The 27,209-nt window shown below is 46.6% G+C and overlaps 1 protein-coding gene across 1 annotated transcript in view; it reads left to right on the top strand.

Annotated features, from left to right (window-relative positions):
- Nucleotides 1–23,527, top strand: part of SSU72 (SSU72 homolog, RNA polymerase II CTD phosphatase) — a 51,098-nt gene extending 27,571 nt beyond the window's left edge. Inside the window, exons 3-5 of the mRNA XM_081923911.1 lie at nt 16,076–16,215; nt 19,992–20,110; nt 22,813–23,527. Coding sequence (XP_081780037.1) covers nt 16,076–16,215; nt 19,992–20,110; nt 22,813–22,914 — 361 coding nt within the window. The 3' untranslated portion in view covers nt 22,915–23,527. The remainder of the gene's footprint in view (nt 1–16,075; nt 16,216–19,991; nt 20,111–22,812) is intronic.
- Nucleotides 23,528–27,209: the final 3,682 nt, after the last annotated feature.

The following is a 27,209-nucleotide window of genomic DNA, read 5'->3' as shown; positions in this document are numbered from 1 at the left end:
GTTTTCAACTTGGGTTGGAAATAATGCTTGTGGAAACTGGTGCTTTTTAAATTACTTATACACAAGTCTTTCACACATATTCATGTGTGTGCACACTGCAGTAAGCTAGTTGAAATGGGTAAAAGTGAACTTTGTTAAGCACTGAATGTGCAATTCCTTTTTTTAAAAAATAATTTTTATTAACTGGCCAATCACATCAAATTAAATCACATCATATAAATTCCGAATTACAAAGCCAAATTTTGAATTTTGTTGGGGGGACCCATATTTCAAGATCCGAAGGGGAATGCTGATCATCTTCTTGCTGCTGCATTAATGTCCAAATAAGTCCAGACAGAGTTCGTAATTCTATCCCATCTTATCTTGCTGTTTCCACATCACATCTTGTTCATCTATTTTCTCTTTTTTTCTTTATGATCTCTTCTGATAGTCTCCTTAAGCCGATAAACACCAATAGTAATAATAATAATCCTGTGTGAATTTTCCGTTCTTCCAATCCTCAAATCCAGATGATTTCCATATATCATCTCCTTCATAGATAACATCGCTCTTTCCATCATAATCTTACGAAACTGTCGCTCTTAAGTCCCACTGAGGAGTTTAATCCACAATATATAAACAGCTTTGTTTCTCTCTTTCTCCTCCCAGACTCAAGACCTCCGACAGAGCTTCCCAAAATGGCGACGGCATTTTTAACTGTGTCATTCCAAAGCTCTTATACCTTCCAGGCTCTTTTTGAAACATGCTGTGGTTCGAAAGTTTATCTCCACACAGCCTTAAATCCACAGCTTAAGTCCTTAAAACGACATTTCTGACTCATAAGGGGAGGGGATTCTTGTTTAATCACATCTGAATGTGCAATTCCAGCAGTGTGGCCCATTCTGGTTGGCTTCAGTGTGACCTGACAGTATCAGTGCAAAACTAATAATGTGTAAGCCCCCTTGAGCGCTGTTGATGACGATGGAAGGGTAGCACTTTGTACTTCACCATACTACTGCAGTTTATATGTGCTTTGCATACAAGAAGTCCCACATTCAATCCCAGCCATTTTTAGGTAGCTCTGGGAGAGACCCCTGCCTGGAGAGATGCTGACAGTCAATGTAGGCAATACTGAGCTAGATGGGCTTAGCATAAGGCAGCTTCCTATGTTAGACACACACACACACACACGTTTATCATAGGGACTTCCTGATCCATTGTGTGATCTCTGCTGCATCAGTGTTTCAGGCTTTTTCATCCTCCTGCTTAGAGGGCAATCCCTGGGCCAGAAGATGTCTAACAAAGTGATAAAATGCAATGCAGAATCAAAACAAAGGAGTAAAATTAAAGGAGGCCATATCACTTCATACCCCCAGCAGCTTATAATTCAAAACCCAGTGAAGTAATTGTTGCTCTCTTTCAAAGGGCCAGTAGAGGACATCTGGCAGGTCTCCTTTAAAAGGGGACGGGCTTTGGCAACAACACCCCCCCCCCATCTGCATACTTTCTCTCTGGTAGATCTTAACAAGTGATGGTGGTGATGGATCATCACAACCTCAACTTCAGTTATGGAAGTGGGGGAAGAACTGGGCCAATTACATTGCTTCCAAAGCACTTCAGCCAGACCTTTGTGTTCTGCAACAGCACAAAACCTGGTGGTCAGGATTCTGAGGTTCCCAGTGTTAGGGGAGTATGGGAAGTACCCTATTTCAAATCTCGCTTCTGCCCTGAACTCTGTTTCTCCCCTTCTCCACACTCAGCCCAGGCAGTTCAGGCATGAAACCCACATCTCTATAGTAGACTGCATGCATCTCCTGTTGAAAGGTTTGGGCGCCAGGTGATGAGAAAACGCCCTTCATGATCTAGAGATGCTGGAGAGCCATTGCCAGACAAATTTGACCAGGTGTGGGGAACGTTTGGCCCCCCTGATGTTGCTGAATTACAGTCTCCCATCATCTCTAGTCATTCACCATGTCTGCTTGGGCTGAAGCAGCCTTGCAGTTCGGCAACATCTGCAAGGTCAAAGGTTCCCCACACCCAAACTAGGTAATGCAAGGCTAGATGGAACAGTTACACAGACCTGGTATAAGGCAGCTTCCTCTTATGTGGGGTAACTTCTGTGCTTCAGCTTCTGTCGAGAGAGAAGTGAAGAACATCTGCTAGCAAGAAGGGACCTAAGTGGTCTTCTCTTCCAACTCCCTGCAGCTATAGCATCTCTGGCAGGTTCGTCATCCATCCTCAGCTCAAAAGCTTCTGGTTGAGAGCCTCCTTCCCCTTTCCATGGTGCTCTGTTCTATCATTGTACTGCTCATCCCATTAAGAAATTTCTCCTTAACTTTTAAGCCAAGGTATGCTTCCCAGCATATCTAAACAGTTTGCAAAAATAAAATAATAAAAATATAATAATAAATTTTATTTATATCCCGCTCTCCCCAGCCGAAGCCAGGCTCTGGGCGGCTCATAACACTAAAATAGTGCAACATTCTAAAAATTAATTAAAATCAAAATTGATTGCAACCATAAACTAAAGTTCTGAAAAGATTGCCAAAGGAGCAAGTCAGGCTGCGCCCTGACCAAAGGCCTGGTGGAACAGCTCTGTCTTGCAGGCCCTGCGGAAAGATGTCAAGTCCTGCAGGGCCCTTGTCTCTTGTGACAGAGCGTTCCACCAGGTTGGATCCGCAGCCGAAAAAGCCCTGGCTCTAGTTGAGAAGCATCAACATATCTCACTAATTAAAAACAGTTGAAATCAAGTACAGTGGTATCTCAGGTTTTGAACATAATCCATTCCGGAAGACCGTTAGAGTTCTCAAACGTTCGAAAACCAAAAACTCAACAGCTGACAGCTAGGCCTCAGAATCTTGCACTCAGCGGAAGCTGCGTGGCATGTTCAACTTCCAAGGCGTGTTTGAAAACTGAAACATTTACTTCCGGGTTTGTGGCATTCGTTAACCGAAATGTTCGTCAGCTGAGACGTTCGAAAACTGAGGTCCCACTGTACTTAAAAGCATTCAAAATATGACTAAAACCAACAGGCACTAAAATGTGATAAAAACGCATATAACTTCTCCATGTCTGGATAGGCTTGTCTAAACAAGAATGTTTTAAGCAGGAGCCAAAAAGTACTGCAAAGGTGCCTGTCTGATGTCAATAGGCAAGGAATTCCAAAGTTTGGGTGCTGCCACACTGAAAGGTGGATTTCTTCCGAGTGTGGAATGGATCTCATGTGGCACCTGTAACAGGGTCACTTCAGCAGACCTAAGCATTCGAGTCCTCAGAGCAACAGAGAAACCAGTCTTTCCCATCCTCAGTGTGAAAGCATTTCAAATATTTTCTCCAACTTCACCAGGCTAAGCACCCCAGCTCTCCTCAACTGTTCTTCATAGTTTCCAGGCCCCCTCATAATTTTTGCTTTTTTCTTCTTCTGGACACCTTAGTACTACAGATGCTGTCTCGACTGTTACTACTTGTGACCTGGATACCACTTCTGCAATCTGAGATTGCATTAAGCTGCTTTGGATTGCACATTGCTGGCTTGTGTTTTTCACTTTTGGCCTTAGATGCCCCTAGATCCTATTCACATGTATGACTGCCCTTCCAGATCTCTTCTACCTGATAGATGTGCCACGGATCCTTCATATCTAAATGCAGGTTTTAACATTTTAATCTCTGTTGAGGTGCATCCTGGAGTAAGTTAGCCACGTCCATTAATTTTAATGAGTCTTCTCTGAGTAGGGGTAATGTTGGGTGCAACCTAGAGTTCCCTTGGTACCCTTGACAGATTGATTCAGAACCATTCATGATCACTCATTGGGATCCACCTAACAGTAGTATTGTTAGTATATCATCAAGGATGTAATGGAAGACCTTGTGAAATCCTTCACTGAAATCAAGATAAACTACTGTCATTAGCCTTCTCCTTATCTATAAACCTTAGTAACTCTATCAAACAAAAAGGAAGGGGAAAAAAGATAAGGTTAATTTGGCGCAACTCAGTCTTTATAAAGCTTGCCCTGGCTCCTGGTAATCCATTCTTTTCTAGTTGCTCACGTACAGACAGTTTAATCTGTTCTAGAATTTTGCCTGTTACTGACGTTGAGTTGATTTTTCTCTAGCTTCCCAGATTTAATTCCCCCCCTTTCCTCTCCTTCTGAAGATATATAGGGTCAACATTCATTTCTAGTCACCTGACAGCTGTTGTACCCTGAAATAAAATCTTGTTGCAAGCCCCTTCAGCAACCTGGGATAGGATTCCTCTGGCCCTGGAGACCTGAACTCCTTTAAAGTAGTAAGGTATTCTCTAGCTACCTCCTTAGCAATCCTGAGTTGCACATCCCTCCTTGCATCGTTAGTTCTGCTTTTCCTGGTCAAACTCTGTTCCCTTTTTGGGAGAAGACCAAAATAGGAATTGAATGGTTCCTCCTCTCTCTGTGTCAACTCTTAACACTTCTCCACCACCCCTAAGTGGCTGTCATTATCCTCCCTTGTTTTTTTTTGCTCTCAACATGGCCCGAGAAGTTCTTTTTGTCGTTCTGAGTGTCCCTTAAAAGCCTCTGCTCATTTAGCTTCCCTGATACCATCCTTACAGCTTTGGACCTCTTTATTGTGCTCCTCCTTACTTATAAATCCCTCCATTTCCAATATCTATTCTTTAAAAGTCTCAGTTCCTCGGAGGCTTCCCTGTTCTGTCTGCAAGTGGTAGAGCATCTGCTTTACATGCAGGAGGTCCCAGGTTCAATCCCTGACGTCTCCAGTTAGTGTCGAGAGAGACCCCTGTCTGAAGCCCTAGAGAGCTGCTCCCAGTCATTGCACGCAGTGCTTAACTAGATGGACCCAGTGGTCTGGCTCTGTATAAGGCAGCTTGCTAGGTCCCTTGCAAGTCTCCTGCTTACCATTGTTATTGGGAGAGTTCAGATTGTGGCATCTGCAACATACTTCCCTGCTAGACCTCACAAAAATTTTTACATCAGCCGCTGATTTTCACAGTGTGTGGTGGAATAGATTCTCAGCGGCTGGACCCGAATCTTCCTTTAGTTTCTTGGACTTTTCCAGGTGGCACTTTAGAAACAGCAAGCACTAATAAAATCAAAATTAAAGGGTAGAATAAAATAGCAGCAATGCAGCCTTAAATAGGGGTTATCAAGAGCAAGCAATTGCTGGAGCCGAGTCAAGAATCAAATGGTCTTTGCCTGTAGGGAGTGCCACATTGGAGACGGTGCCTGAGGAGAGTATTCCACAATAGGGGGCCATCACCGAGAAGGCTCTTCCCCTGCTTTCCACCTGCTCTGTGACATATAGCATGTCCTGCAACATGTGCCTGTTCAAATTCTATCCCATGCAAACATGGAGCTGATCTACTGCACCATGCTTGTGCTTCTTGGCCACCATCTATTTTTACTTACATAAAGTAAATACAATTGGTTTTATGCCAGGGAAAATTAGTTCTGACTTAACATCCCATTCAGTCCAATGGGATCTATGCATGTCAACTTCCTCAGAATTGTGCCCGGTCACTGTCCTGTTTAATGCCACAAATCTGCCTTATGCATGAAGCCAGTTGCTTGCATCCCTTTTATTTTGTGGCCATAATGTGTGACTGCAGAAAGTGATGCAGCATTTAATTATTGGACTGTCTTTGTCCAGCTGGAAACACTTGAGTTTGGTTGGGTGGGCTGGCTTCAGTCTTGTATGGTTCTCTCTGTTTTCTCTTTCCCAGCCTGAATTCCCTCAGTCCAATGCTATTTGGGATCTCTTAACGTAGACTAGTTATAAGTGATTCTGTCTGCATTCTCACTTCCGAACATATTCCAGTTGGGCAGCTGTCTTGGTCTGCTGCAGCAAAACTGGTAAAAGCAGTTTTAAAAGACTTGCAAATTTATTATGGCATAAGCCAGGTATGGGGGACCTCTGGCCCTCCAGATGTTGAACCACAGTTCCCATCAGCCCTAGCAAGTATGGTCGATGGCCAGGGTTTATGGGAGTTGTAGTTCAGCAGCTTCTTGAGGACCAGAGGTTCCCCACACCTGACATATTTTTGTGGGTCACAGTCATCTTCAGTAGATCTATTTAGCATCCTGAGCTGTAGGTATCCATGTACAGGGTAAGATGGAATTCTATTTGGTGAGCACAGAGGGTAATGAGGTGTAGTACGTACACGTAAGTTCTGATCCAGCATTTACAGAAAAGAAAAAATAGCCCTGAAGGCCCATGATCTTCCTTCTGCCTGCCTAGAGTTACATGATGTTTCAGCTTCATTGGATAGACCCCAGTTCTCCCTCTCGGTCCTACAACTTGGGATCATCATCATCCAGCAAGGCTGGAATGTTGGAAGATTCAGGAAAGGCAAAAAGAAAGTACTAATTCATGGAGCGTATAGTTGAACTATGGATTCCATTCCCACAACATGTAGCATTGACCAATTTAAAGGTAAAGGGACCCCTGACCATTAGGTCCATTCGTGACCGACTCTGGGGTTGCGGCGCTCATCTCGCTTTCTTGGCCGAGGGAGCCGGCGTACAGCTTCCGGGTCATGTGGCCAGCATGACTGAGCCGCTTCTGGCAAACCAGAGCAGCGCATGGAAACGCCGTTTACCTTCCTGCCACAGCGGTACCTATTTATCGACTTGCACTTTGACATGCTTTTGAACTGCTAGGTTGGCAGGATCAGGGACTGAGCAACGGGAGCTGACCCCATCACGGATTCGAACTGCCGACCTTCTGATCGGCAAGTCTCTGTGGTTTAACCCACAGCGCCACCCGTGTCCCTTTGACCAATTTGGATGGCGTTAAATGCGGATTAAACAAATTCACGGAGAAGACTTGTCGGTGGCTACCATCTACGATGGCTGTGTCCTACTTCCACTGTCAGAGGCAGTAAGCTTCTGAATACGGGTTGCTTGGAATCACAAATGGGGAGAGTTGCCGTGGGGAGAGGTGCTCAGGTCCTGCTATGGGTCTTCACATGTAGGCATCCAGTTGGCCATTGTAAGAACAGGGTGGTATTTTAGGTGGCCTTTGGACTGATCTAACAGCCATGCTCCTCTTACATTCTTATGATACAGTTTACTGCAGGGTAGTGGCATTTAGCTGAAGATTCATTTTCATTTAAAACTTTGGAAATGTCAGCCTGCCTCCTCTTCGATCCCTGTGGAGCTCTTCTGTTTTCCTGATAGGGTTGCCAGCTGGCCCAAGTAAAATGCTGTTGTTTTTTCAACTGGGCTTCTGCTGCCCGGTAACTAATTGGGCTTGACAATTGTGCATCCATCAGAGTAAACCTACAAATAAACCTAGCTGAAATGCTACTTGCTTAAGAAGCTTTTTGATTTCACCAGTGGTCTCAATAGTTTACTGCACCTCGATGAAGGTGGGAGCTTAGACATGTTATGTCCTAAAGCATAGCATTACAATTAATGCTCTCTCCAACCGAAACGTCAATCCCCACCTTCCCTTTACAAACTCCCGAACCAGCAGCATTCCTTGAGAGAGAGAAAAATCTGTGTTAGATTTATAACGTTGAGTTGTCCTCCAAAGAGGAAGCTTTACAGCATCTGCACTTGGTGGAGAGAAGTTAGGATTGGGGAGAGTCTTAAAAGGTTTGAGGAAAAGCTAGAGAGATCAGGAGGTCTTGAACCACAAATGGTTCTGCAGCCTTTCTGTTTTCAACTGGTGAGTTGAGGAGAGGGAAGCAAAAGCAGATCCCTGCCCCAAGGAGACGGCAATCCTAACTCTCAACCGTGGGGCAGATGATGATGATGGGGGAGGAGATAGGGAAAACATTGGCAAGGAGAAATGAAAGTGAACAGATTTTCTTAAGTTAGTTTCATCTTGGTGAAGGCATCATGAATCACACTGGGGGAGCCACCACTGTCTTTTCAGTTGTTTCTTTAAGGGGAGGGGAGCAAAGTGAGGAGGAAGAAGTATACAGTAATAAAAACAGATTTAAAAGTGAGTTTCATATTTCAGGTCGAACCAGTCCTCAGTTGCCAGTATTGTAGTATCCACCCTTGGCACCCAACTGAGTGCCTTCCCTTCCCCTGCAAGCCCTAGCAACCCCACACTTGTGGAAACCCTGGAATATGTTCACTGTAGCACTCGATTTAAGTCACTTAGTGGTATACTCGTTGCACTGGGATAACCGGTTGTGCAATGGGAAACATGAGTACATTCCCCTAGACCACAGTGCAAACGTCTAGACCAGGCATGGCCAAACTTAGCCCTCCAGCTGTTTTGGGACTACAATTCCCATCATCGCTGACCACTGGTCCTATTAGCTAGGGATGCTGGGAGTAGTAGTTCCAAAATAGCTGGAGGGCCAAGTTTGGCCATGCCTGCCCTAGACTATGGATTGCACAACAAGCTTCTGCCAGCACAACTTCTTGTGTTGGATTCCTTTGTTGCGCCAGCTTTAAAACTGCCATCCATAGTGCAAAGGGGTCTTGCATTAGTGGGCAGAGAATGTTGGATGCATCCCCCTGTAATCATTTCTGTGGCCAAATAGCTTCCTATGTCGCTGCAGGAAATCCATTTTAAGCCTTTGGCAGCTTTTGCCCATCCCAAAGATGGGGAAAATATATTTGGCAGTCGTTTCTCAGTTAATCTTAACAGTAAGTGTTCACCTTACTGCCATTTAGCTCTCCGTGGAGCAGGAACAACTCCTTCAGTGCATGCCCTGTGAAATGCATTCCTACGTCTACCCAACCATGCGCTAGTTTGGGGTCATGAATAACTTAACAAAAATACCCTTCCTGATTAACTTATAATTAATTATGCAAAGCAAGTGAGGTGTATGCCGCAATGGTCCCTTGCCATTTTATTTTACTGAAAGCTTTTTTTTTAATGTTTACTTCGCTGTTCAGCCAAAGCCACCCCCACCCCCCGAGCTGCTTACAAATGCCAGTGATAAGACAGTCTCAGTCCACAGGCGTCCAATCTTAAAAGTCACAACAGGAAAGGGAGGAGGAGGAGGAGAAAAGCCACACTGGGCTTTATTTCCCAATTACTGGATTCTTGTAATGGCCAGCTGGGGTTAAAAGATTTCCACGAGAGGAGGATTTTGTTCCTAGTGTGAAGAAGAAATACTCTTGTGGCAGCTAGACAGTTGATGGCTGTCCCAGTGAAAGGGGGCTGCCTTGCTTGTGGCAGGACGAGGATGAGGAACCTCCAGACGTTGTTGGACTCCAACTTCTATCATGTCCATCCAGCACGGCTAACAGTCAGGGATGATGGGAGTTGGTAGCCCAGAGACATCTGGAGGACTGAAGCTTCCCCATTGCTGCCATAGGATTGCCTCTGTTCCTTGCTTGCTTGGATGGGAGAGGGGCGCAGAGAATGCTGCAATGTTCCTAGTGTCGCATCCACAATGTAAGGGGCGGCTACTTGCCAGAATGCCCTTTAAAGGGGGGGGGGGTTAAGACACAGCTGTGACTTTGTTGTTGTTTAGTCGTGTCCGACTCTTCGTGACCCCCTGGACCAGAGCACACCAGGCACTCCTGTCTTCCACTGCCTCCCGCAGTTTGGTCAAACTCATGTTGGTAGCTTCAAGAACACTATCCAACCATCTCGTCCTCTGTCGTCCCCTTCTCCTTGTGCCCTCCATCTTTCCCTACATCAGGGTCTTTTCTCTTCTCATGAGGTGGCCAAAGTATTGGAGCCTCAGCTTCAGGATCTGCCCTTCCAGTGAGCACTCAGGGCTGATTTCCTTCAGAATGGATAGGTTTGATCTTCTTGCAGTCCATGGGACTCTCAAGAGTCTCCTCCAGCACCATAATTCAAAAGCATCAATTCTTCTGCGATCAGCCTTCTTTATGGTCCAGCTCTCACTTCCATACATCACTACTCGGAAAACCATAGCTTTAGGCCAAGTGTTTTGAGAGTACCCCAATGGAATGGAGCCTCCAGGCTCAGCAGCGGTATATACCTGTAGGGCCACACCACAACTGGCAGCCAATCACATTCATGTTTTGGTTGTAGGCTGCTTGGAAACCTGGCAGGACACTGCCAGCAGGGTTGGGCTGGAAGATCCTTGGTCTGCTTTTAGCAGGGCTCTTGGCGTTAAGCATTATCATCTTGGACCCAGAAGCATTATGGGTTGTTTTTGGTTTTTTTAAGTATATAGGAAGAAGGGTGCCACAAGGATTTCCTTCTCCGCAGCAAAGCAAAATAACACATGAACATCCCACCTTTTTTTCCTTCAAGAAGCTCATGGTGGCATACATGCCTCTCTCCTTATCCTCACAACAACCCTGTGAGGTAGGTTGTGCAGAGAAGGTGCCTGCAGTCCAGTGAACTTTATCATGGCTAAGTGGGGCTTTGAACCCTAGACTCTCAGGTCCTAGTCTTGACACTTCACTAGTGGCATGGTGAAGCTGGTATTGTAGGCAGGCTCTATATGCTTGCCAGCACCCGAAGAGCTGGATGGATCAGTTATCTGATTGATCAGCTTCCTTCTGAACTGAGGGTGCCGTGGGTGCCAGCACTCTTGCAGAGTGATAAGAGGCAAGGGCATATTTAGATGGCTCCCAAGTGAGCTACTTCAAGCAGGTTGAAGGTTTGTCTGAGCTTAGGACAGTCTCCGGAGTGTCCCGAAGTTACCCAGAACGCTTCTTTTTCTCCTCTGTCGTAACTCCCTAGCCCTCGGACCCATCTTTCTGAAATTTTGCAGGCTTTCCTGTATTGGCACCTCTCCCAATACAGTGGTACCTCGGGTTACAGACACTTCAGGTTACAGATGCTTCAGGTTACAGACTCCGTTAACCCAGAAATATTATCTCGGCTTTAAGAACTTTGTTTCAGGATGAGAACAGAAATCGTGCTCTGGCAGTGTGGCAGCAGCAGGAGGCCCCATTAGCTAAAGTGGTACTTCAGGTTAAGAACAGTTTCAGGTTAAGAACGAACCTACGGAACGAATTAAGTACTTAACCCAAGGTACCACTGTATATACCTTTTACATAGCAAGATGCATTTCTCACAAAGCCACAAGGAAGAAAATAAACTTTTCATGTACTTGCCCCCAAGACTGTGGACCTATTCGTTCGTTTGTCAGCCCCTGCCCACTCAGGTGGGACTACTTACTGTGCCTGCACATTTCATCCAATTCCATCAAAAAGTGGGGAGGTTTAAAACTTCTTTTAAAATTACCCCAAAATAGTGAATTGGGGGGAGGCATGATTCACCCCCTGGAATCAGGACTTGGCTGGAAACCCTAAGCTGATTTGGGCATCCTCCGAATAGGTTAGGAGCAATTTGGGCTGTTTTCCAAAGTGCCACATCAGGGTCTGAAAAAGAATTGGCGCACTCGCCTCATAAGCAGGAGTTTAGAAAGATTAGGAGATCAGGTTATCACTAATTGTCTATTATACACCTTAATATGACAGGTTTCATGTGCTAGATTGACAGCCCTTAGTTGCACTGGAAGGGAATATTCAGCCTCCCTTTGCAGAGTGAAAATTGTTTTTAAAAGGCCCTTAGTTTACAGCCTCCTTTAAAAGCCTTAATTGATTCATTTTGATGCCTTCTCCTTATAAAACATGTTTTCTGATCTTATATAATTTATTCCAGCTTTACTAGTCATAGCAGTAACTCAGACTTCTCACCACTGGAGCTCCTGTCTAGCATTCACTTGTGTTGTTTTTTTGAGATTTTCACAGGCATTGCTGATAAGGCTTTGAGTTCATCTTCACAGTCTTAAGGTTCATTCACTAGAGCATGAGACTCTTAATATCAGGGTCATGGGTTTGAGCCCCATGTTGGGCAAAAGATTCCTGCATTGCAGAGGGTTGGACTAGATGAGCCTTGTGCCCCCTTCCAACTCTACAGTTCTGTGATTGTACGACTAGAAATGTGATCCCCATCAATAAATGAAAGAAAAACAAGAATTGGGATGCTAAATTTTGAGTTTCACTTTCACTTGGCAAATGCAGAATGCCTGACTTAATCCAAACAGAAAACTGACATATGACTGTTTGAAAGAACATCATAGATTTATAATTAACGATTTATTATTATCAGTAGTAACAATTGCTAGAATCAATTTAGATTAAACATGTTTTTAACAATTCGAAGTAGTTGCTTGACATTCCTTCCCCACCACTGTCATTTCTCAAAAACTGGAGCATCTAAGGGAATTCTGCGCTCATTTTTATCTCTTGAGCGAGCTGAACTGGATGGGAATTAACTTCCTACTAAAATAACACAGAGGGTTTGCTTTGAAAAACAAGAGATTTTGCTGCATCCATAGAAGATGGGGTAGTGGTGGGATAACACAGGCAAAACATTCCCAGGTAGTTCTGTACAGTACTAGTTGCCCTCAAATCTCTGGGAGAAGATAAGAGAAGGAAGATAAACATGTTCCAGAAGGGATGCAGCAGTGAAAAGACAAGGACTCGGTTCTGCTCTTCTGACCACGAGATGACTTATCCATGCCCCTGCTCTGAAACGGTGAACGAGACAGACAGATGTTTTGCGTACAGGTGCGTCATACAGCTACACATAAGGAGCTGGGATGCGCTGTAGGTTTCTGTTGAGCGTAAACTCTTAACCCACAAGGCAGCCCAAAGAAGTGGTGTCTGCGCTGCGGGTTGCTGCAATGGTGGTGGTGGTGAAATCTTAGCTGCATGTGAAACTTGGCAAACTTTCACCATTGGGGAATGATAATCGCTACATTGCAAACCTCTTTGCTCTGGGAGAACCGGACTGTGGCACTGGCCCACAGGGCAGATTCTCCATAGACAGGGTGGGACAAGGGTGAGTTTCTCACCCAGAGGCTACTTTGAACAACACAGTGGTGGCCTTGGCTCGATTTATACACAAAGTGAAGCAAGGGTTTACAATAAAACTATGGTTTGCAACCCTCACAACCACTTTGCCCCTCTGCTGCTCCTAACTAGGCGATTCAGGGGAGGAAATAACCTGGGAGCCTGGCTTCTTGCCATGTTCAAACCCAGGCTTGTGGTTTGTTTCCCTCTAAACCAGGGATTTGGAACCGTGGCCTTTCAGATCTGTTTGGACTGCAACTCCCATCATTCCTGACCTTTGGCCATGCTGGCTGGGGCTGATGGGAGCTGTTGTCTAAAACATTGGGGAGCGGGAGCCTGGGGTGGAGGAGCAAAGGTTCCCCATCCCTGCTGTAAACAACTCAAGAAAAGTAAACCACGATGTGTTATTGGCTTGCGGCTCATGATTGATTTGGAGGAGATGGACCGCAAGTGCAGGCTTGCATTATCACAGTGAGCCAGACCCTGGCTTGTTTCTTCCCCCGTTCTGCACAGTTGCCAGCAAAGTACCTGTGCGCGTCAAACCATAGTTTTATTTTATTTTATTTTAAACTTAGTGTTGCATGCGAACTGGCCTGTAACATACTCTGCTGCAAACGCAGCTGTTAGAAAATGTTCAGGTAGGGCTGTGACTAGCCTGCGGCCCTTCAGAAATTGAGGGACTCCAGCTCCCATCAGCCGCAGCTGGCAGGGCCAGTTGTCAGGGGTGATGGGAGTTGTAGTCCAGGAGTAGCCAGAGAGCTTTGGATGAGCTGCCCCGGCCGTGGAGCCACACATGGAGAAGGCCATCAATGGCTACTAAACACAATGTCTCTGTTCTACCTCCACTATCGGAGGCAGCATACTGGGAATCCTAGGTTTGAGCATGGTTGGCACTCAGGTCTTGCTTTCAGGCTTCTCATAGGCATGTGGATAACCACTGTGAGAACGGGAGGCTAGACTATGCGGGCCTTTGGCCTGATCTAGCAGGGCTGTTCTTACATTAAGGGGACCAGGATAGGATTGCACAGTGAATGCCTTCCAGGTGCCCTGCGGGAGACAGAAGAGAGGGCTTGAGCCCTGGAGGAACTGTAGGATCCTGTTCCTTGATGCCACCCATCTGGCATCATATATATCAGGCTTCCTCAACCTCGGCCCTCCAGATGTTTTGAGACTACAATTCCCATCATCCCTGACCCACTAGTCTTGCTAGCTAGGGATGATGGCAGTTGTAGGCCAAAAACATCTGGAGGGCCAAGGTTTAGGAAGCCTGATCTATATAGAGGGCAGCTTTTCCTTTTTGCAAGTCCTACCAAGAACAGTAAAGGGTACGTTGCCACATCTGGTAGAAGCAAGAGCTAACCTCTCAAGTTGGTGCATGCGGTACTTTCCAGTCTAGGGTAGGTGGGTATGGCTTGACCGAAACACAGGTCAAAAGGGAAAGTCTGGTGTGGTTCTCTGCTGTAGCTTTACAATATTGAGTCCCCTGCCCCAAGGAGCTTACAGTGTAAACAACGGCAACAGCTAAGTGGAAAAATCAAAGGGGCACATTTAGGGGATGCTATCAGAGTGGACCTGTGATGATTCAACATTTTACAAATAGATAGATCCAGAAATAAATTCCACTGTGTCCTTTGAGGCTAAATATAAAAACATCTATTTGTTGCATTTCTTTCCCATATTTTTCTCTTAAGGAGCTCGAGGCGATGTAAATAGATCTCCCTTTCCTCATTTGAAACCCACAACAACCCTGGGAGGTAGCTTAGGCAGAGAGGCACTGACTAGCCCACAGTCACTCAGTGAGCTTTGTGGCTGAGGGGGGTTTCGAACCCTGGTCTCCCAGGTCCTAGTCCAACACACTAACCACTGTACTACACTGGTATTGTGAATTGCAGTCTTGCTCACACTGGAGTGTGATGGAATGTTTGGGTACTGATTTTGAAAGCTGAGCTTATTTGAAGCTCTGCGTGCTTGTCTTTAGTGAGTTCAACAGGTTCAGTACGACGTTTGCCCAAACAGAATCACGGGCAGCTGCCTTATCCCTGTGGTCTGTTTTGCTAAGTATTCTCTACACACTTGGCAGAAGTTGTCCAGGATATCAGCCCATAGTCTGTCCCAGCGCGATCTAGAGATGCCAAGGATTGAACCTGGGACTTTGAGGCGTTTTGCAATGCAAGACAGATGCTCTAACCACTGAGCCCTTCTCCCGTCATGGAAGTATGCTTAGTGTTGTATCTGTGGCTCTGTTAGCTAAAGCTGTAGTCTATAACGCCTACCTGCTAAAGAAAAAAGTAATTGGCAATAGAATTTGACTTTTCAGACAGCCTTTTTCACAGCTGGCTGGCACATTTGATAATCTTTAAACTCCATTTGATACACTTTACTGGGGGGGTGGGAGGCATTAGTGGAAAGATAGATGCCTGCTGCTCAGGACTTGGCAAAGGAGGAGGTTGGAACAAAAGTGGTTGTGATCGAATAACAAGTGAATGTAGTTATATGGACTTGGATGTAATGCTATTTGGGTCATCACTGTTTAATTCAGGGATCAGAAACCAGGGGCTGCTGCAGATACTAGATTTCATCTCTGCATAATCCCCAGTCACTGGCCTTGATGGATGGGCCTGGTGGTCTCATAGACCACAGCGTCACAAGGACACAGGTTTGGGGATGGATGTTTTAAGATTTTCAGGTCCCCCATTTCCAGCTATAGACCGCGCATTGGACCAAGTCGATATGTGTGAAATCTCAGGTTCCTGACTATTTCAGGTTGGTTTGCAAGAAAGCAAGTTTCTAGTCCTTGTGACTACCAAGAGTGCCAGGGAGATTTTAAAAGCAAAATGAAGCTTTTTTATTTTATTTTACAACAGAAGTGCTTATAAAAAAATTGAGGTAGCAAGCATCGTCATAAAAAAGAGGGCTTTTCCCCTTCTCTGTCAGATAGGTGGGGGTTCTCTTTCCATGAAGCCGGCTGCTACGGCATGCATTATCAGAAAAAAAAATGATGTTGTGTTTCTTGTGCGAGAAATGTTTTACTTGTGTGCGAATTCAATCCACACACTTGTCATTTTAATCAGCTAAACCGTTTCATGGCTTCTTTGATCTCTAAGCCTTATTTTACCACATAGAGATTTCATATCCTAGGAGGAGCGCAAGGGATTGTCTTGCACGTTCAAAGAGTTAAACTTGGGAGGGCAAGGGGAAATCTGATGGGATCGCGTGTTTCAAATTTACCTTATCCCCCACCCAACTGTCTTAAGTGATTCCCAAACAAACAAAATGTAACCACTAAAATCAACCCCAACGACAGCAACCTTTTTGACTTGTAAGTTCCTTAACCCTGGTAACCTCAGCTATACACAGAACGGGATTTTGCACATGTTGGACAGAAACAAGCGGATCAAGCCACGGCCGGAGAGATTCCAGAACTGTAAAGACGTCTTTGATTTGATCTTGACGTGCGAAGAAAGGGTCTATGATCAAGTAGTAGAAGGTAAGGAGCTGAAAGTTGTTTGCTTTAATGGCAAGGACCAGTATGCTATGGTGCCAGGGGTGGGGGAGATGAATATGGCCCCCTGGACTTTCCCATCTGGCCCCTTGGGCACCCTCTGGGCCACAGCCCTCCTGGAATTCTTCTAACATAACTGGAATGTGTCCTTGAACTGTTCATCCCTCTAGCTTGCCTGAATAGAGAGAGAGAGAGAGAGAGAGAGAGAGAGAGAGGAGTGTTTGTGTGTTTTGCCTCTGGCCCCCGGAATGCTCCTTGTAAGGGAAGTGGCCCCCGAGCTAAAGAACGTTCACCACCGCTCCTTAGCTGTTGGCGTATTGGACTAGGACCGCAGAGACTTTGGTTCAAATCTTCTCACTTCTCAAGCTTGCGGTGTGACCTGCAATCAGTCGCTCTTTTTCTTTCTGGCCCACTTTGCAGGGGTTGTCGTGAAGATGCATTTGCTGGAGGGCAAATCTTTCACAGAGGCTGGTGGCCGTCTGTACTTGTGTTGCAGAACGTCCATCAGTCGGGGTTGATCTCGTCTACCTTTAAAGACCTTTCCAACTCGAAGCCTCTTTATGATTCCAAACAGCGTTGAGAGTGGGCAGTGGAGACTGCCTACCATCCCCCTGAACTCTCTGAAGAAGGGATGGCGTAAAAATATGATGGAAACAATCTGGGCTCAAACTCGGATGGGGTTGTGTGTTCTGTGGTTCAACAAAAGTTTTGAAGAGAGAATCCTTCCTGGGAACTACAGACCTAGGAAGCACCTTTCCCCCCCAATCACAGTTCTGCAGCGGGAGCAACGGAATGCAAATCCAATTAGGTTTCTGCAGTGACGCTGCATTCCTGTTAGTGCAGCATTTATTCTGCTCTGCTATCCTGCTGTTCCTCCAAAGAGGCCTGGGAATGTATGCATTGGATTATTTCTGCTTCACCCTTGCATCAGCCTGGGGTTGGGCTTGAGAGCAGATTATTGGCCAGCTCTTGACTCATTGACTTTTGTGGCTGAGCAAGGATATGGAGGTAGGCCTCCTTGGTCCAGCAGTCTTATTTGCTGGGTGAAGTCCCAATGGCAGCTTGCATATCCCCGAAACAGGAGACGGGAGAGAGCACAGATTTGCATCCAGTCTCCATTGATGAGAAGCTTCAAGGGCCCCACTTCTCCCTTTACAGACCACGCATGGGACAGGCTGCTCTTCAAATAGAGGACTGCCATCTGGAAAGTAGGCCACGTGGCCATCCTAGGTCTGGGCCTTCCTCACAATGGAATGGGCCCGTTATTGTCCCTGCACATTCGTTTGCCCTCTGCCTGAGTACATCAGAAGGGCCTCACTGGGTCCAAAGTTCTGTCTAGTTCCACCTTCTTATATCCCACAGTGGCCAGTGAGATGGCTGCAGGAAGGTAATTGCCCTCCCTCCCTGTCACTCATAAGAAGTGCCCTGCAGATAACTGGCATTTGGAGGCACAGTGCAGAGGGGGAGAACGTGCCCACAGTGACTGGTAGTCCACCCAGCACTGCCCATACAAAGAGAGTGAGGCCAGCAGGCAGCCATCGCAAGGGGGAGGAGAAAAGGATGGCCTTTTCTGAATCACAAGCGGGAAGAGACACTGTTGCACTTGCGGGCTTCCCATAGAACAGTGTTTCTCAAACTTGGGTCTCCAGCTGTTGCTGGACTACAACTCCCATCATCCCTGGCTAGCAGGACCAGTGGCTGGGAATGATGGGAGTTGTAGTCCAACAACAGCTGGGGACCTATTGCCATAGAGGCTCCTGTGGTTGGCCAAAATCAGAACAGGGTGCTAGACTAGTTAGGCCTTTGGCCTGATCCACCAGCCAGGCTCTTATTGAGGCTCCCGGCTAGGTTAAGGAACTCGACAGGTCCCTGACGATGAAGGCCATCTTCTGATTCAAGGACACACAAAGCCCTGCACAAAAACAGAACAGTGCCTTTTGTTTCAGGAGCCCCTTCTAGGTTATGGTAAGGCAGGTCCGTAAGCAGCAGCATGGCATTGGACTTGCTGTTAAATGTGGCTCTTCCTTGCTTTTTAAATTTAAACTAGGCATTTATACAACTCTGGCTAAGCCTTAAAACAAAAAAACCCAGCCTGGTTGGTGGTGTTGGCAGATCTGCCGCTCATCGTCTCTCCAGCTCCCTGGCTTCGCCTCACCCCCCGCTAGGATGTGGCAGATCTTCTTCAAATTTAGGAAGCAGCCGAGTGGACACCGTGGTGTCTCATAAATAAAAAATGCCCGGGGGCAAGGTGGGTTCCTCACCGGCCAGACTCTGCCTTCGCTCCAGGGCTGTCCACTCAGTTGCCGCAGAGCTCAGAGTGCATTACAGGGAGCCGTCTTGGAGCCTTCGCCGGTTTCCTTAATGAGTCGCCGTGCCGAGAGATGAATGAAATCTTCACTCTTTGCTTCGGGGGGAGCTGTCCTCCTTGAGACAGAGGGTTCATTTTGCAGCAGTTGGGGAAGGCGAAGGCCGTCTGCTTGCTAATTTCCACCTCCTTTACCCTCTTCCCTCTCTCTTCTGAATGCAATTCTTCACATAAGTGGCACAGGAGAGAGCCCGAATCCCCGCTGGCAGTCCCCGCTATGAACAGATGATGAGATTTTTAAGCTGGACTGACTCGCTTTGCTTGGCCTGATCTGCAGGAAACACTGTTCAGGGAGGGGGAGGTGGACCAGTTTCTGAGCTTTACATTTGCAGGTCAGCATCTCGAGGCTCCTTAACGCTGCCTGGGAAACCGTGTCTCTTTGGCCGTGCCGGATCCGTGTACGTGACAGCATTGTCTGCACACCGGTCTTAAAAATAAGCAAATCTCCTGTCCTGCTGTGGGTTCTGTTGGCGGAACAAGAAAAAATGCAGTTATATTAAGAGAGATGCAGTACAACACAAATCTAGGCCCGCATTCCCTTCTCAGCGCCCTTCTGGGGGCTGCATGCAAGTGATAGGCAAGGCTTGAGACAAACGTGGGCCGAGCAATGAATGTCAGTGTGTTACCTTTTTTAAAAAATAGTAGGCTGGTTTCTACGCTCGCTCTTTTCTATTTACCTGGATGAATAAGAGGTGTTCAGCGCAACTCAAGGACATCTTCCAGCCAGGCAGAAGCACTCCAGGAGAGTTTGGAGCAGGGTGTTGCTTGGGGCCCAAGGGCCAGAGTTTATAGAGGGCCACATTTGGTTTCCCAATCCTTGCATTAAAAAGAACCAGCCAAGTGGCCACCAGATTAGAAGCCTCAAAATTGGGATTCCACCAGTGTCTGTGCTGCTGTCAGACCCAACGCAAGGAGTGTTTCTTCAAAGAGCCTGGGGAAAGAGGCCTTAGCTTAGTGGCAGAGGCCCTACTTTGTCCAGGGTTCAGACTCCCAACACCTCCTGTTTAAAATAGTTTGGGCAGCAAGCCGTGGGAAAGAGCTTGCCTGCATTTGTGGAGAGCCACTAGCAGTTGAGTTCCTAGACAGGCAGATTGCGGACTTGTCTAAGGCCACTTCCTGCTCTCCTTAAGAGGCTTTGCATTATTTTAATTCCAGTTGCCCAAGACATGCAAATGTTGCTTCTTTCCTTCCCCTGATGTTGCCCTTGCCAACCTGGCACCCCCCAGACGTTGTTGGACCCCCAACTCCCCATCAGCCCTGACAGTCGACCAACACCGGCTGGGGCTGATAGGAATCAGACTCCCAACAACATCCAGAGGAGACACGGGTTGCCTACTGCCAGTTTGAAGGCTTGATTTTGCACCCAAAACCACTTTTCTTTGTTTTTGCCCCTCAGACTTAAATTCTAGAGAACAGGAGACATGCCAGCCTGTACATGTGATCAACGTGGACATTCAGGATAATCACGAAGAGGCAACGCTGGGAGCTTTCCTTATCTGCGAACTATGTCAATGTGTAAGTATTTTTATTTTTATTTTAGCCTTTTTACTCCAATCTCCTCTTTGGGGTACCAGAGGATGCCTTTCTCCTGTGGTGATTTTGAACTCCTGCTAAGTCCTTCTGCTCCTAAGAAACCTCTGTGAAGCTCACAAGCTGGGGGTGAAAGTGAAACGCTTCCCTTCCTTGCTGCTCAGAGGTACACTGCCCCTGAACATGGCTGTTCCATTCCTCGCTATCCATAAAGACACCCACCTGGGCCAGCAGCCTTGCAGTAGCCGGCTGGATCCCTCCAGGACAGTGGCCGCCTGCAGGTGAGCTGGGAACAACCAGTGGGCTGCTGCCGTGATCCAAGGCAGGCTGCAACGGAAGCACTTCTACCATGCAAATGCTGAAGCAATGGGCCCCCCAATGCATTTGTGCCAGCTCTGGAAAGGTTGACGATCTCTGCTCCAGCATAATCTGAAGCCAGAGGCTACACCTCTCTCCCATTCATCCCCAGCATCTGCTTAGGAAGTTCAGATCGCACAGCCAGTTCTTACCTTTGGCAGCCATGTGTGTGTGAGAAAGAGCGCTATATCGGCACATGCGAACAAAATCATAACGCAAGCAGCCTTCCTTCCTGGGCAACCTTCTGAGGGCCAATTGCCAGGGGCGGCCACAGCCAGATAATAATAATAATTTATTATTTATACCCCGTCCATCTGGCTGGGTTTCCCCAGCCACTCTGGGCGACTTCCAACAGAATATTAAAATATAATAACCCATTAAACATTAAAAGCTTCCCTAAACAGGGCTGCCTTCAGATGTCTTCTAAAAGTTTGGTAGTTCTTGTTCTCTTTGACATCTGGTGGGAGGGCGTTCCACAGGGCGGGTGCCACTACCGAGAAGGCCCTCTGCCTGGTTCCCTGTAACTTGGCTTCTCACAATGAGGGAACCGCCAGAAGGCCCTCAGCACTGGACCTCAGTGTCCGGGCAGAACGATGGAGGTGGAGACGCTCCTTCAGGTATACTGGACCGAGCCAGAGGGTGAAAGCAGCTGGAACACCAAAGGAGCGGCTCTTGCCTCTCTATCCTCTGCCCTAGCAAGCAAGAGGCATTGTCACGGTTTCAAGGGCGCTTTCTATCCAGGCCAAAACACTCAAGGAAGGGTGCCGAGCAGAGCCACTAGGAAGGGTGCCCAGGGAGAGAGGCAGCTTGAAGGGCTGTGTTTTGCCCCCAGTTCCCCACCCCTGCTGTAGAATCTAGGAGGCAAGCATGGAAGTCCCTTCCTTCCACTGCCCGTTGGCCATTGACGCACGATGCTCCGTTCCAGGGTGTTGCTTGCTCTGTGTGCAATTTGAGCGAAGGGCGTTGTATTTGCAGCCACCATGGCTTTTTACCTGCCCAGCCTGCCATTGTGAGCATGTAGGGAATTAAGGCGAAACCCCGAACCTTGAACGGAGCTGAGGCATCTTCTCTGCTTCAAAGAGAAGAAAAGAAACCAGCTCACTTCTGTGTTGGGTTTGTTTTTTGTTTTTAAAGTGGGTCAGCCCAGGGCAGACTTGGGAATAGAACTCTCCTCTCCACGGGGTCCCACTCCTGCGGAAACTAGGCCACTCTGCCTGCATCTGAATGGAGCATCGAGGAAAATGAAAGAAAGGCTTGAGCTCCTTGTCCGCTTGTCAAGTCTGGAGGCACTTTGTTTGGGCCAAATGGGGAAAGGCTGCTTTCACTCCCAGTGGTGTGTGATATGCGCGTGTGTGTTTCGAAGCAGGTCCAGAGGCTGTTAGAATATATAAAAAGTCAGAGTGGTTTAGAGCCATGCTCTTCAACCTGGAAACCTGGTCTTTCCAGATGTTTCAGAACTTCCATCACCCCAGTCTGCTTAACCGGTGTTGGGGCCCACGGTTGAAGAACGCTGGCTTGGGGGACGGTCCTAGGGTCTGTTCCTTTCGCGAAGCTTATGCGGCTTTCTTAGGCATGGGGTTAGCTGACGCAGTGCCTTCCACGTGTTTTGGAATGCAGTTCCCATAACTCCCAACCTTTGGCCCTGCTGGCTGGGGCCGATGGGAGATCATGGAGCAAGGTGCTCCTAAGGGTCATCTAGTCCAACTCCCTGCAATGCTGGAATCTCAGCTAGAGCATTCATGGCAGATGACCATCCAATCTCTGCATAAACATCTGAAGGGCACCATGTTGACTATCCCAGGTTTAGAGCAGAGGTGGGAGTCCTGGGGCCTTCCAGTTGTTCCCATAACTGCATCCTGACCATTGGCTGGGGTTGGCCCCAAGCCCAACAACATCTGGAGCATCATCGAGTTCTCCATCCCTGTTCCTTATTAGATCCAGGGTGGAGAGCCTTTGGCCTTCCGGGTGTCGCTGAACTACAACTCCCATCAGCCTCATCCACCATGGCCGTTGGCCCAGGACAGTGGGCATTTTAGTTCAGCAACACCTGGAAGGCCAAAGGTTTCCCTGCACCTGTTTGAGATGATAGCACATGGTCTTATTGTAGCAGACATTGTTTCAGAAGAGGTGTCTGCCCTCCTGGTGGACAGGAAAAGTGCTTCTTTTAAGGCAGGTGGTGGCAGAACTCTTCTTTGATGGGTGCTTTCCATTGGGTTTTTTTTCTTTTTGTTTGCACTTCACTTTTTTGTAGGAGAACAGAGCAGCACAACCCTCCTTTCAAAATAAATACTTGAGCCCTAACCCTTCCCCTCTTGCCTGTTTGCTTCCAGATACAGCATACGGAAGACATGGAAAATGAAATAGACGAGCTGTTACAAGAATTTGAAGAGAAAAGTGGAAGGACTTTTCTGCACACAGTCTGCTTTTATTAAAAGCACGCCCGCCTCTTCCTCTTAGGCCTTACTTGCGGACGAAAGAAGCATGTGTTAGTTCTGAATCTACTGGACTGTTTTCTCCCTTCCTCTCGGAGAAGTCGACTTAACAACCTCTTTCATTGTTGCTGTTTAATTTCTCTCCCCAACCCGACCCGCGCGTGTGTTCGTTTTTTGTTATTTTTTAAATTGTGGGATGTTTCCACGCAGAAACACAAACAAACTTTGTGTGTAAAATGAAAGAAATTCTTTACATGAAACGCTGCTTTATTTAAGAGATTTTTTTTAACGAAAAAGAAATCAAGGTTTTGTTTAACTCTTCCCCTATCTCCTGTCTTCCCGCCTCCCTCTCTTGGACGCCCTTCTTTAATTGTTATAAGTAGGGTTTTAATTATAAAGAGAATATATGCAGATGATATCATTTATATTTTCCACCGTAAATATCTTATTTCAGGTGTGGGGGGGGGCGAGGCGGCAGTGAAGGGGAGATGCTTTTCTTTTAATGCAACAGAACTGAACGGCTGGGATATGCAAAGGTATGAATGGGACAATTAATATCTGTATAATATTAGGAATGAAAATTGGAAGTGTCCAATAAATATAAACTGCGCCATTTCTGTCCTGTTCCTTGTGTTCATATAGAGATGTCTAATATATCTTCCTATATACGTAAACATGAAGGTTATCATCGCACAGCCACTGTCGGAGGAATTGTAATGCCACATTGCAATCCTAGAAATGCATGAACCTGAGGTGCAGTAGGGGAGCAAGACTGAAGACACGTTGCACAAGAGCGACCACTGCATGAGAGTGAAATGAGGGAGAAACTGATGGGGAAATTGGTGGTTTTAAACAATGGCAGGCATTTGAGAAAAGTACCTTCATAAAGTGGCATATTTGAGGGTTCTGCATCCTGTATCTTCACACGAGGCAATGAGGAATGGAAGAGGCAGAAGCTTGAGTACAGTGACAAGGGAGTTACACTGTAAGGAAAACAGGTGACTGTTTTAAACAACAGCAGGGACGGAGGGAAATGGAAAATGTGGCAATTTTCAACAATGGCAGAGATTTGAGTAAAGTAGCAAGGAGGGGACGTGACAGTTTAAAACAAGGCTTGAGTACAGTGAGAAGGAAACTGAAAGATGTCCTTTTTTGGTGTTAGCTTTTGTGTTGTACCCATCTCTGCTTTTTCTCCTTGTTAAAACGAGTTTATTCAAAACAAATCCCTCAATGTTTCTCCAACTCCTGCTTTACTCAACCTGATGTAGTTTGAATACAGCTAGAATGGAGGCACACTGAAAGGAAAGAATTCGGCTGTTTTAAATACCATTTAGTGTTTGACTAAAACTCATTTGTTTGCTCCGGGTTTGCAGCCTTTGGAATTACCATTAAGCTTAATTCACCGTGAATTCTGCCACCCAAAGGTACCTTATCAAGATCCGTTCTGACCTTGGGACATTTCAAGATCGGGAATCCTTCCAACAGCAACAAATACCTTTCAAGATAAATTTTGAGAGTGGCAGGCATGAGCATAAAGTGATGAGCTGTCCTAATTTGTTACAAGAACATGGCAACACTCCACAAACTTAATGGATTATGCTGTGTGTGGCAGGGGGAAGGGAATCTCACAATGGGCCAGATAGATAGATACCGTATTTTTCGCTCTATAAAACGCACCAGACCACAAGACGCACCTAGTTTTTGGAGGAGGAAAACAAGGAAAAAAATATTCTGAATCTCAGAAGCCAGAACAGCAAGAGGGACCGCTGCGCAGTGAAAGCAGCAATCCCTCTTGCTGTTCTGGCTTCTGGGATAGCTGCGCAGCCTGCATTCGCTCCATAAGACGCACACACATTTCCCCTTACTTTTTAGGAGGGAAAAAGTGAGTCTTATAGAGCAAAAAATACGGTAGGTAGACAGACAGACAGATAGATGGCACTTGGAAACTTTATAGTAGTTTGTATGGTACACAGAATTTTCTGAAGGGACACAAGTTGCCAATGATAAGAACAACAATTAATAATACTGGGCATTTGCAGAGCCCCTCACTTGTATTAACTGGTTGCCACTTCACAACAACCTTTTAAGGTAGGCTGACTGAGAGCAGGCTGAGCTTAGTGGAGCAATGCCCTGTTCTCCCCACTGAATCGGCCTCCATTGGGTGATGGGAAAGGCCTGCGCTTGTTGAGATCCATGGAGAGATTCTGCTAGGGTAAAGAGCACAGGACTTGATGAGCAGATAACCTCTCCTAGGGGTTGGGGGAGAAATTTGGTTGGGTTCGCATTTTCATGTGGAACTCCCTCGTTCCTGAAACAAGGGGACCAAAACAGAACCGCAGTTCAAAGCGTGTGCTTCCCCTAAGGTTGCGGGTGCAGTTCTCCAACCAAACAATGTCTCCAAAGAACATCTGTTCATGCATAAAACTGCACATAGTAGTGAAAATAGGGCATATATCGGGAGAAAATTGCACGCAAATGCTGGTGAATTTCCATCGGGACATTTGCTTTAAAACTGAACCTAAGTTTGGAAACAATGGAAAAGGAGAGAAAATGAACCTGACAGATTTGACCCATCTTTAGCCTGACCTGATATTGGACAATTTCTTGGGCTCCTGAATTAAGAGAAATAGAAAAGGTACTATTTAAATATATATGTATACCGGCTGAAGAATAGGGGAGTGTGGTCTGAGCAGAGTCTTAATTTTCTGGATCCAGTTTTTGAGAGTGTTGTGTTTTTAACTCTCCAATTTACACACCGAATCCTGGCTCCGAATGATTCCTGTTGCCAGCTAGTGATATATTCCTGCTTCTAATGGCTGAGCATCCTTGATCTCCGCTGTTCTTTCCTAATTTGGGCTCTGGACCAGTGGCTTTTGGCAAGCCTGCTCAAGCTGATCCTCACATGATCTGTGCTCGTAGTTTAAGGACAGGAGGTGGCAGAAAGGGATTCCTGACCTACAGCTTACTTCTCTGTGTTTTCCAAGACTTTCACTCAACAGCAAATCGAAGAGGCTTGACCAAAATTCCTGATAGCTGTTGAGGTTTGTGTTTGTATTTATCTGTAATAATAATAATAATTAATAATTTATTATTTGTACCCCGCCCATCTGGCTGGGTTTCCCCAGCCACTCTGGGCGGCTTCTATAGAAACCAAAAATACACTAAAATAGCACAGATTAAAAACTTCCCTGAACAGGGCTGCCTTCAGATGTCTTCTGAATGTCAGGTAGTTATTTATCGCTTTGACATCTGATGGGAGGGCGTTCCACAGGGCGGGCGCCACTACCGAGAAGGCCCTCTGCCTGGTTCCCTGTAGCTTTGCTTCTCGCAATGAGGGAACCGCCAGAAGGCCCTTGGCGCTGGACCTCAGCGTCCGGGCAGAACGATTGGGGTGGAGACGCTCCTTCAGGTATACTGGGCCGAGGCCGTTTAGGGCTTTAAAGGTCAACACCAGCACTTTTAATTGTGCTCGGAAATGTACTGGGAGCCAATGTAGGTCTTTCAAAACCGGTGTTATGTGGTCTCGGCGGCCGCCCCCAGTCACCAGTCTAGCTGCCGCATTCTGGATTAGTTGTAGTTTCCCAGTCACCTTCAAAGGTAGCCCCACGTAGAGCGCATTGCAGTAGTCCAAGCGGGAGATAACTAGAGCATGCACCACTCTGGTGAGACAGTCCGCGGGCAGGTAGGGTCTCAGCCTGCGTACCAGGTGGAGTTGGTAGACAGCTGCCCTGGATACAGAATTGACCTGCGCCTCCATGGACAGCTGTGAGTCCAAAATGACACCCAGGCTGCGCACCTGGTCCTTCAGGGGCACAGTTACCCTATTCAGGACCAGGGAGTCCTCCACACCAGCCCGTGCCCTGTCCCCCAAAAACAGTACTTCTGTCTTGTCAGGATTCAACTTCAATCCATTAGCCGCCATCCATCCTCCAACCGCCTCCAGGCACTCACACAGGACCTTCACTGCCTTCACTGGTTCTGATTTGAAAGAGAGGTAGAGCTGGGTATCTGGGTAATATCTGGGTAATATTTATTACCCCAACCCAGTTCACCATAGTGACCCAAGGCAGGCTTCAACAATGCAGTATTGAGGTATATAAAAAAACATTCTGTGTCATGTCCTTCCCCTTGCCATACATGAAACGACAACCATCTGGTGCTTCCGACATATTGTAAAGACTTATCTTTTTGTCCAGACTTTCCTTGACCCATAGGACTGGACACTGATTTATGTGAGTGAACCCCTTGACTCTCCAGTTTTCTATCCTGTTTTATTGATTTTTAGGATATATTTG

This window comes from Podarcis melisellensis, assembly GCF_964234715.1.
Source record: "Podarcis melisellensis genome assembly, chromosome: 8".
NCBI classification, from domain to species: Eukaryota; Metazoa; Chordata; class Lepidosauria; order Squamata; family Lacertidae; genus Podarcis; species Podarcis melisellensis.
The sequence above is the reverse complement of the archived record's forward strand: the minus strand, read 5'-3'. Positions and strand labels throughout refer to the sequence as shown.